Genomic DNA, 11,936 nt, shown 5'->3' with positions numbered 1-11,936 from the left:
CATATATTGTCCAATATCACCTTGACCAAGTTTTCAATGTTCTGTGCAATTCCAAAGTTTCAAACCCCTTTGAGTTAAGACATTTCTCGTTTTTCATAAACACCACACTCCTTATGGAGGAGCAAAACCCTTGATTACAATCTCTGAGCCAGGCAAATATCAAGCCTTTTAAGAATGTTATATTTCAATGAGATCGCCACTCAATTTTCCCAAACTCAGTGACACAAGTCTTGTTCTACTCAATTTCACTCATCGGTCATCTCCCTGCTGTCGAATCTTGGTCTATTGAACTTTCATTGTGCTCTACAGTAAGTACATCTTTCTATAGATATAGAGAAATGAACTGTACATAATGCACCTGCTGTACCATCTTCAAAATGTTAGTCAATTACTGACTCATCACTTCATACGTATTAATAAGACACTTCTTCTTTGGCTTGGCTTCGCGGACGAAGATTTATGGAGGGGGTAAAAAGTCCACGTCAGCTGCAGGCTCGTTTGTGGCTGACAAGTCCGATGCGGGACAGGCAGACACGATTGCAGCGGTTGCAAGGGAAAATTGGTTGGTTGGGGTTGGGTGTTGGGTTTTTCCTCCTTTGCCTTTTGTCAGTGAGGTGGGCTCTGCGGTCTTCTTCAAAGGAGGTTGCTGCCCGCCAAACTGTGAGGCGCCAAGATGCACGGTTTGAGGCGTTATCAGCCCACTGGCGGTGGTCAATGTGGCAGGCACCAAGAGATTTCTTTAGGCAGTCCTTGTACCTTTTCTTTGGTGCACCTCTGTCACGGTGGCCAGTGGAGAGCTCGCCATCTAACACGATCTTGGGAAGGCGATGATCCTCCATTCTGGAGACGTGACCCATCCAGCGCAGCTGGATCTTCAGCAGCGTGGACTCGATGCTGTCGACCTCTGCCATCTCGAGTACTTCGACGTTAGGGGTGTAAGCGCTCCAATGGATGTTGAGGATGGAGCGGAGACAACGCTGGTGGAAGCGTTCTAGGAGCCGTAGGTGGTGCCGGTAGAGGACCCATGATTCGGAGCCGAACAGGAGTGTGGGTATGACAACGGCTCTGTATACGCTTATCTTTGTGAGGTTTTTCAGTTGGTTGTTTTTCCAGACTCTTTTGTGTAGTCTTCCAAAGGCGCTATTTGCCTTGGCGAGTCTGTTGTCTATCTCATTGTCGATCCTTGCATCTGAAGTCATGAAGTCAGCCTGAAGAAAACTGAGGTCCTCCATCAGCCAGCTCCCCACCATGACTACCAGCCCCCCCACATCTCCATCGGGCACACAAAACTCAAAACGGTCAACCAGTTTACCTATCTCGGCTGCACCAATAAGACACTTACTCTTCTAATAAAAGCACAGAAATGCTGAGGAACACAACAGGTCTCCCAGAGCCCATAGCAGGAAATTATATAGAACTGACGTGTCAGGTCTAGACCTTCCTTAAGGGTCCTCAAGGATCTGGACACTACGAGACCTGCAATCACAGCACCTTTTACTACAGTGACAGTGTCTGCATACTTTTGTGTTCACTCCATTAATTTTTCTAACTTCTTTCCGTATCTGCATGTTAATTCTCTAAACTTCAAAGATCCTCTGATCCTTCCAAAAATCTATATTTTGTACTTTCAATATCTTTCTTAAAAAAATGTTTGCAATCCATACTGAATAAGATATTTCTACACCTTTTAATATCATTCTCTTGTCCATATCACTTTGCAGCCTCCAAGTCCACCTCACAGCTATTACCTACCTGCTGTCTACAATCATTGATCTTGGACAAATTATATTAGGATCTCAGTCCATTGACATGGATTAAAAACATTTGAGGTTCAACAACATGGTATTCAATTCTCTTCCCCTTATGCAACATAGTCGATTACATATACAACAAGATGAAACTTTGCTAGGACCACCAATATGTTCCAAAGATGTACAATATTAAGTTAATTGGTTACATGGAGTGCATTAGGGCAGCTCATGGGCTAGAAGGGCCTGTTACAGTGCTGTATATCTCAATTAAATCCCATTGCACAATATAAGTTTATCTCCACAGGCAAAAATGTGTACAAAAGTTTAAAAACAAATACAATTTATATTCAATTTTGTGCAGCTTGATGTTCATCGATTTTCTCAAATGAAACAGAAAATGGAGCTCAAGATGGCATCATCTTAAAATGTTAGCTGAAGGAGTAAGTGAGAATCTTGGTTCAAACAGGGAGGCCATGTCAAGTTATTTCTAGAATAATCAGCTACCCAGATCTTATCAATTTCAAGGATTTTAGTCAGCTGGTAATTAATTAGAACTTTTAGATCTATGGACCCAAATCTTTTTCTCCGCACAATTGCCGCACAAATTACAGTACTAACATTTTGTTGCAAAGATAATCATAATATTGACTTTGGGAGGAACCTCTTTTTCTCTCTAAATGCAACAGTTCAAAGAGGTTAGCATTAACTCTGTAACGATGTCCCATGAATATTGCCTGGGCAGTATTAACGACTTTTTAAAAAATATTCCAAGCTCCGAGTTGCTTTTCGTCAAACTATGGCTAAAATCTAGGAAAAAGAGGTACATTCTATTTAAACATCTAATGCCTTGGAGAGAAACTGATTCTTTCTTCTTGAATATTATTTTAATCTCAAATTCTTGCCATATTCTATTTTTCTAAAGTTATAGACAGATGTTTTCCAGTTTTGGAGCCATTAGTTGAGAGAGATCTGCCAAACGTAGATTCTCACCTCAGATTTTGCTCTCAATAAGAATCTAATATCACTTTGTTATTACATTTTCCTTAAAAGCTTTAGAGGACAAGGGCATCTGGCAGAAGAACGTACACTGGGTGGCATGTTTGAGCTGAAACAGTTGCCAATGGCTTAATGCACCAGACCGCCACTTTTTGTGTCTAACATTTTGATTCTCTGAAATTATCCCTAAGCTCTGTCTACCAAGCTGTCTCCACACAAGAGAGGGAACAGGAGAATTCTCAGCAAGTCAATGGACAGAATACTCCTCAGATAATTAACACTGGAACCTAAAAGCTTTGCCCACAAAATGCAACGCACTAAGAGAGCAATTACAATTAAATATGAATCACCCAACCTGATAAAGGTAGTAATAGGTTATGCTCATAAATAAATAAATGAATAAATAAAAGAATTAGAAAGAACAGAATTAATCTGCATTAAAATTCTGTAATCTCTTGCATCCGACTGTTTTCTATCAAGAGTTAAAATTTCAGGTTTCTTTAAAATAAAAATTAAAACCCAGACCACAAATCTACTTTACACGTCATCTGCAACATAAAGTAATTTCACACAGCGCATTACCTTGGTTCTTAATATACTGCACTTTTGGCAATTGAGAAATTAAAAACAGGAAGTTCACTACTGGGAAATACGGCAATCTCTTTGTGGTAATATAAATCTGAAAGCAAAAGAAATCCAGTCAAAATGCAATTCAAATTAAACAAGAAATTTATGTCTGTGGACACCTTATGTCATGGAAAACACAATGGTACAGATGGGAGCAGTCACAATCTAGTTCCAAATGGGTGTGGAAACGCAGCTGAAAACTGCCTCCAATCTGTTAGTAGAATCAGCCCTAATTTGACCACCTGAGGAAACTATAAAGATAACTGAAGTTCAAGTTATAGATGCACTTTGTACCATTAGAATAAAGTGAGAATTATTCGACATCTAGTTTGCATTAAACCCTCTTCCTTCATGCACAAAATGAATGTATAAATGAAATGTGTTTTGACGCTTCACACAATATCTTTATAAACACAAATAATTATTCTATAATGCAACAAATAATTATTCTATAATGCATTTCCAATGTACTACATATTTATCAAAGAACTATCTGAAGAATTATGACCAACATACCTGCCCTTCAGCACAAACTACCCAGATAAAGGCAGGATGGGGTGGAGGTGTGTTATGAAAACAATATCTGAGGGCACTGACCAAACATAGTAAAATCAATCCATAGCAAAGGGTAAAGTATTTAAAATGAGCTAAGCTTCAAGTATAAAAACAGAAGTTTTGGAAAGTTATGCAATGCATGAGCCAAACTCAGAAATAAAATATACAAGGTGGTAGAGAACTGGGTGACCCAATTTGCACTAGCCCACTTCAAGAAGCAAAAACAAGAGACTCCAATTTATAGTCTCTGAAAATGATATTATAATATCCTGCCAAGTAGCATAAATGGGACATTTCATGACTGTTCCCTGACTCAATAAATTATTTCTCCTCCAAAACGTACCTTACTAAGAGGATTATGAATGCCTGCAGCCTCCATATAAGCTGTGATTTCATACAACAGCGTGTTATCATCTTTCGGATATGGTAACGTTGGGTCCTGGTAGTGTGCTTCGACATCAGTCAACAGTGCTCTATACAATCATGTAGATATAAAGAATACAATTACTTCATTCAAATTTGGAGAATTTTTCCAAGAATCTGATCAACAATTTTCCCTCAAGTAAGCAACTGACATGGTTCTTCATTGTGTTGTTTGTAGAACTCTCCTATGAACAAACATAATTGTATCTGGCTTTCAAAATGACAACAATTCAATTCAAAAGCAATATATTAGATTCAAAATGTGATGAAACAGACAATTATAAAACTCGCTCAAGAAAACAAATGGGAAATTTAATGCCTGGAAATAATTGTTACAATCATACTTTCCAACAACAAAACCACTTTCATATGAGAGCCATTCCTAGTTCACACGTTATGTTTTGAAGTTTGGGATTTTAATGATCTACAAAGACGGCACGGTTAACGTAGCAGTTAGTGCAATAGTATTACAGATCAGCATCGCAGGTTCGAATCTGGCGCTGTCTGTAAGGAATTTGTACGTTTGCTCCACATCTGCACTAGATTCCTCCCACATTCCAAGACATACAAGGTTAGTAGGCTAATGGGTTCCACTCATGTGTCTGGGCGGCGTGGGCTCGTGGACTGGAAGAGACTGTTACTGTGCAGTATCATTACATTAAAAATTAAATCCAAGATAACAAATACACTTACTGGTTGAGATTTTCCAGAGCTGCAGCAAGGTGCTTGGAGTCAAATTTGCATGAGTAGCTCAGTTCATTTGCAATTTGCTGTCTCAATATCTGCATCTGTCCCACCTAAACATCAAAATAACACAAAATGATTCTGATCAATCTTGCAAATTTACAACATAATAGATTAAAGCAGCTTCTCTCAAATTATCAAGTAGTCAGAGGTGTGAACTAGAGGAAACCTCACAGCCAAACTAGTAATAGCCAAGGATTTTCATAATCTTGAATGAAAACTCCATTGTTTTAATTCACTGTCAATTTCATTAATAAATTTGTTGTAGTTTTATAGCATGGAAACTGGAACTTCAGCCAAATGTCCATACTGACCATTTTCCCAAGCTAGTCACATTTTCTGGTGTTTCACTTATAGCCCCCTACACTTTTCCTATTCATGTGCCTCTTTTATATTTTTACTCTTTTTGTATGTACAATTTCCATGTATTAAGATGGATATACATATACACAAGGGCATCAAGGTGACTTCCTCTCTGCAGGGATACATTGTGGAATGTCAACCATGACTGAGTCAATAGACAATAGGTGCAGGCCATTCGACCCTTAGAGCCAGCATCGCCATTCACTTTGATCATGGCTGATCATCCCTGTTCCTGCCTTCTCCCCATATCTCTTGACTCTACTATTTTTAAGAGCTCTATCTAACTCTTTCTTGAAATCATCCGGAGAATTGGCCTCCACTGTCTTCTGGATCAGAGAATTCCACAGATCCACAACTATGTGGGTGAAAGAGTTTTTCCACAACTCCATTTTAAATGTCCTACCCCTTATTCTTAAACTGTGGCTTCTGGTTCTGGACTTCCTCAACTACGGGAACATGTTTCCTGCCTCTAGCATGTCCAATCCCTTAATAATCTTATATGTTTCAATCAGATCCCCTCTCATCCTTCTAAATGCCAGTGTATACAAGCCCAGTCACTCCAATCCCTCAACATATGACAGTCCTACCATCCCAGGAACCATCATCATGAACCTACGCTCCACTCCCTCAATACCAAAGACATCCTTTCTCAAATTTGGAGGCCAAAACTGCACACAATACTCCAGGTGTGGTCTCATCAGGGCCCTGTACAACTCCAGAAGGACCTCTCTGCTCCTATACTCAACTCCCCTTATTATGAAAGCCACCATACCATAGCTTTCTTGACTGTCTGCTGCGCCTACAATATTTTTTTTTTTCAGTGACTGATGAACAGGGACACCTAGATCTCATTGTACTTCCCCTTTTCCTAACTTGACACCATTCAGATAGTAATCTGCCTTCCTGTTCTTGCCACCAAAGTGGATAACCTCATATTAAACTGCATCAGCCATGCATCTGTCCACTCACCCAAACTGTCCAAGTCACCCTGCATTCTCATAACATCCTCCTCACATTTCACACTGCCATCCAGCTTTGTGTCATTTGCAAATTTGCTAATGTTACTTTTAATCCCTTCATCTAAATCATTAATGGATATTGTAAATAGCTGCGATCCCAGCATCAAGCCTTGTGATACCCCACTAGTCGTTGCCTGCTATTCTGAAAGGGACCTGTTAATCCTTACTCTTTGTTTCCTGTCTGCCAACCAATTTTCTATCCCTGTCAGTATCCTACCCCAATACCATGTGCTCTAATTTTGCCCACTCATCTTCCATGTGGGGCTTTATCAAAGGCTCTCTGAAAGTCCAGGTGCACTACATCCACTGGCTCTCTTGACCATTTTCATAGTTACATTCTCAAAAAATTCCAGAAGATTAGTCAAGCGTGATTTTCCCTTCGTAAATCCATGCCGACTTGGACCTACCCTGTTAATGCTATCCAAATGTGCTGCTATTTCATTTTTTATAATTGACTCCAGCATCTTTCCCCACACCACTGTCAGTCACTTACTTAGTTAATTGGACATTAAAAAATAAATTAGGTCATTTATACCATCACTGACAATATATTTGTCCTTATAAACATTGGACTGGAAGTCTGCAGCCTCCAACTGCCATTAACCCAACAATGACAGGGATGAGGTGCAGGCAATACTGGAAATATCCAGCCATTCAGATTGCACCTATCCAGAGTGACCTATTTGAAGTCTTCTTGAATCATTAGATGTTTTTCTCACCACAGTATCTGACATGCTATTTCTTTTTTTATTGAACTTAACATAGTAGCTTACATACAGAGTTTTAGAAAAGAAAGCACACAAAACATCTGTATATGTGTACCCAAAAAAAGATCAAACTAAGATAAGAATTCCTGAATAAACATAAGAAACAATCATTTGAATCGATCGGTAAAGCCATGTTAAACACACTTGCTGAATGTGCCAGATAAAAAGTGTAAAAAAATAAAAAACTAAAAACATCGAATCTACCCCCTCCCTCTAATAAAGGTGACCTTATATAAGAAATAAAAACGAAAATGTGGATCCAATGGCGACCCCCCCCAGACATCAGACAGTGAATCTCCGGAGCACCCGATAATTCTTAATTCTTCCAATTATAATAAAATTCTAAGAATGGACCTCACAACTTTGTAAATTGAAATTTTCTATCTTTATTATATCTAATTTTCTCCCAAACTTAAATATGACATTACATCATATAACCACTGTGTATGAGTAGGGGATGAATCAACTTTCCATTTCAATAAAATTGCTCGTCTGGCTATCAATGTGGTGAAATCTAAAACTTTTTCCTGAGATGGTTTTTCTTGTGTCCTAGATAAACTTAACAAAGCAATTAACAGACAAGGTTCTAAATTAATCTCAAGAATCATTGATAAATTTTGGAAAATGTCTTTCCAGAATCTCTCTAAATTTGGGCACTTCCAAAACATACGGATCAGAGAAGCTTCAAAAATTTTACATCTCTCACATAGTGGATCAATATCTGCATTTAAAAAAAAGATAAAAACACATATTAACAAAGCTCATCTTCAAAAGACTACAAGGAACAGAGGATGATCGCTTCCAGACTTTAGATTTTATTATTGGGCGATTAAAATATGCAATTTGCTTTTATTATTACACTTGGATAAGTCAGTGAATCCCTCTTCTGGATAGAAATGGAACTGCAGTTTTCCAAATATCTTCTGTGTTGGCAAATTTAGGATCCTTTTTACTATTTTCTTTCTCTACATTGACGCACAATCTATTAATGAGAAATAAGTTGAAAATATGGGCTCAATTTAGAAAAGTTTTGGGGCTTAATGATTTTTCCTTGGCTAATCCTACTATAGATCACCATCTTTTTCAGATGTCCTTGCTGGATGCAGGTTTCAAGAAAAGGCATTGATTTGGCATCCAAAGTTTTAATTATCTCTTTATTCAAGATCATTTTGTTTCTTTTGAACAATTATCAGCCAAATTTAATCTTTCTAACAGACATTTTTTAGATATTTACAAATTAGACTTTTTGTTCAGTCCAAGCTTTGATTTCCTACAAATTTCTAACACTAATATTCTTGATCTATTTTTTAAACTTACAGTTTTATTTTCATGGTGGATTGATATCATGTATTTATAATTAATTTATTGGATTTAAAATCAGGCTCTATGGCTGGGATCAAGAGCAATTGGGAAGGAGATTTGAATATATTTACAGATGAAGATTTGTACTCTACTTGTGCAAGACACTGCTTATTATTCTCTTTCTTTGGCTTGGCTTCGCGGACGAAGATTTATGGAGGGGGTAAAAGTCCACGTCAGCTGCAGGCTCGTTTGTGGCTGACAAGTCCGATGCGGGACAGGCAGACACGGTTGCAGCGGCTGCAGGGGAAAATTGGTTGGTTGGGGTTGGGTGTTGGGTTTTTCCTCCTTTGCCTTTTGTCAGTGAGGTGGGCTCTGCGGTCTTCTTCAAAGGAGGTTGCTGCCCGCCAAACTGTGAGGCGCCAAGATGCACGGTTGAGGCGATATCAGCCCACTGGCGGTGGTCAATGTGGCAGGCACCAAGAGATTTCTTTAGGCAGTCCTTGTACCTTTTCTTTGGTGCACCTCTGTCACGGTGGCCAGTGGAGAGCTCGCCATATAACACGATCTTGGGAAGGCGATGGTCCTCCATTCTGGAGACGTGACCCATCCAGCGCAGCTGGATCTTCAGCAGCGTGGACTCGATGCTGTCGACCTCTGCCATCTCGAGTACTTCGACGTTAGGGATGAAAGCGCTCCAATGGATGTTGAGGATGGAGTGGAGACAACGCTGGTGGAAGCGTTCTAGGAGTCGTAGGTGATGCCGGTAGAGGACCCATGATTCGGAGCCGAACAGGAGTGTGGGTATGACAACGGCTCTGTATACGCTTATCTTTGTAAGGTTTTTCAGTTGGTTGTTTTTCCAGACTCTTTTGTGTAGTCTTCCAAAGGCGCTATTTGCCTTGGCGAGTCTGTTGTCTAATTTACACAGAACTCACATGACATGCAATTTCCAGAATTTTGCAATCTAGAATAGTTTTGCATTTACTTCAAAAATATTTATCTTGGTGTAGAGCCCCTTGGAACATGAAAAGTTTTCAAAAATGCATTTCAAAGAGACACTTTGCCTGACTCAGCATTCCTCCAAACAAGCTCCTTCCTTTTCAACTACAGAATACACACTGGTAAAGATCTGCAAGGATAAAAAAAAAGCACCACACAATGATGCTTATTATCTTTCATTCTCCCTTGAGAAGTGTATGGAAAACTCAATCATCAAATAGCAATGCTTGCATTAAACACATTAGTAAAACCTCTGACAAACAATGAGGCCCTGAGGAACTCACCAGCATCCAGAGTTAGGAATGATCTGTCAACATTTCAGGTCATTCAGGTCAGGAGCACGTGTTGTAAGCCATTTTAAAATTCACTGGAGAAATAGCTATTCTATTAAAATTATTACGATGATTTCCAAGTCAACAAATGATTTCTTGGTCAGAATTCTTCCTGTCCAAGAAATTGGCTGCATGGCTGCACAGATTTCTACGTGGACATCATGGATTACCAACAATGACAACGGGCGTCTGAACATCATGGCTGCTATTGCGCATCTGCTCCTGGTCAGAAGCACTTTCTCTTTATTTCAAGACAGAATAAAGAGAGATAATTTTGAGGGAAAGTGCTATATTATTTAAGTCAATGGATCCAGCTTTGTTGCTGAGAAGTCCTTGTCAAAACCAAGATAAAATCCTGCAGTATTAAATGCAAAGCAAAACCCAGCAAACACAAAACAAAAATGCAGTGGAAATCCCAACTTTATAAAAATTCCATGGAAATACAAACCTTCAGTATGGAGTCCAAATATGATGACCAAATCTTCTGGGTTTTTGCCACAGCGGCAGAATACACTTTGCTGGAATTTGCTAAAGTTGATGGAATGAAACATAGCCTGTGGTAAGGCATTTAGAAATGCATGGTTTGTAATCCTACCTTCACCCTGATTCTTTCCCCACACATTCAACATCTTTATTTTTTTTGTCCCACCCATATTCAATCCCCCTTTTTCTGTGAAATAGCAGGCAACTGGTTCACATGGACCATGGAGACGTTAGAAATTTTTCAGTCATCAAAATTGCTACAGATTCAGAAAGACAAGAAAATAATTATGTTGGAGATTAAAATAATTTAAAAGTTAATTCAATTATTAAGATTCTTAAAAGTGAATAGTTATTAATCCATTCTTCATGAAGCCTTACTCTCCAAATAACCTCAATAAGCAGTCTCAGCAAAGAGGGCAGCATTTGAAGACAGCTTAGGGGGACGAAGAACATTAGGAAGATAAAAATCCATGATAAGCAAATATCTGCATCTCTTCCAGGATAATCAGTTTAATTTTAGCAATTTTGTTCCTGACACGCGTTCGGACTAGTGGTCACGGTGCCCGGTTTGTACCTTCCAATCCAGCTTCCCATTTCTCAAATAGGTCAAAGAATACATTACCAGTTTAATATTCAAAAATCAATCAAATGTTAAAATTAAAACACATTGCAACAGTGCTATGATTTAGCAAGAAGCAGCTTAGTTTCATGGCTTTAAGATCTTGTTTAGACAGGCCTCCTTATAGGAGGGAATTCATTTATTTTTCTTTTCATTTTGTCTTTTCTTGGCTGAAGAGGCAGCTCCACTCCTTGGAGAAGCTGGAATCTGGAGATGTAGGTTTTCCCTCACATGGCCACAATGCAGAGAGTGCTCCCTAATGCTGGCAAGAATGGATACAAATCCAATACTCACTTGTACAGTCCTTTGCCTTGGCTTCGCGGACGAAGATTTATGGAGGGGTATGTCCATGTCTGCTGCAGGCTCGTTGGTGACTGACAAGTCCGATGCGGGACAGGCAGGCACGGTTGCAGCGGTTGCAAGGGAAAATTGGTTGGTTGGGGTTGGGTGTTGGGTTTTTCTTTTGTCAGTGAGGTGGACTCTGCGGTCTTCTTCAAAGGAGGTTGCAGCCCACCGAACTGTGGGGCGCCAAGATGTATGGTTGGAGGCGATATCAGCCCACTGGTGGTGGTCAATGTGGCAGGCACCAAGAGATTTCTTTAAGCAGTCCTTGTACCTCTTCTTTGGTGCACCTCTGTCTCGGTGGCCAGTGGAGAGCTCATCAGCTCCCCACCATTAACATGCTACACATCAAGAATATACATATCTTTGGCTGCAATAACTCAACCAAGTTACTGAAACTTTTGAGCTTTTGTAATGGTAGCATTTGGATTGTAGCAGGGATGTATTTGTTAACAAGTAACATACAGAGAGAAACTAAATTACTTTTTGAAGCCTTCACAAGGTCTTGCTTATTGTGCATCTCTATGGTCTTGTCACATAAAAGTGTCAATGAGAATCTACATGCTGGGGTAGAAGTCTGCCTTCTATCACTTGCGCTGGACATGTACAATGGT

General features: G+C 39.4%; 1 protein-coding gene across 3 annotated transcripts in view; it reads right to left on the bottom strand.

The window, feature by feature from the left end:
- Nucleotides 1-11,936, bottom strand: part of washc5 (WASH complex subunit 5) — a 73,485-nt gene that overhangs the window by 5,019 nt on the left and 56,530 nt on the right. For 2 of the 3 annotated variants that reach the window (XM_069920898.1, XM_069920896.1), the window contains exons 22-25: nucleotides 10,327-10,406; nucleotides 5,046-5,149; nucleotides 4,273-4,402; nucleotides 3,330-3,426 (exon numbers count right to left, since the gene is read on the bottom strand). In XM_069920898.1, coding sequence (XP_069776999.1) covers nucleotides 3,330-3,426; nucleotides 4,273-4,402; nucleotides 5,046-5,149; nucleotides 10,327-10,406 — 411 coding nt within the window. Of the gene's footprint in view, nucleotides 1-3,329; nucleotides 3,427-4,272; nucleotides 4,403-5,045; nucleotides 5,150-10,326; nucleotides 10,407-11,936 lie in introns of those variants that run through there. The other variant, XR_011352142.1, reaches the window with a different exon arrangement.

The sequence above is a fragment of the Narcine bancroftii genome, chromosome 2 (assembly GCF_036971445.1).
Source record: "Narcine bancroftii isolate sNarBan1 chromosome 2, sNarBan1.hap1, whole genome shotgun sequence".
In the NCBI taxonomy this organism is placed as follows: Eukaryota; Metazoa; Chordata; class Chondrichthyes; order Torpediniformes; family Narcinidae; genus Narcine; species Narcine bancroftii.
This window is presented reverse-complemented; position numbering and strand designations above follow the sequence as displayed.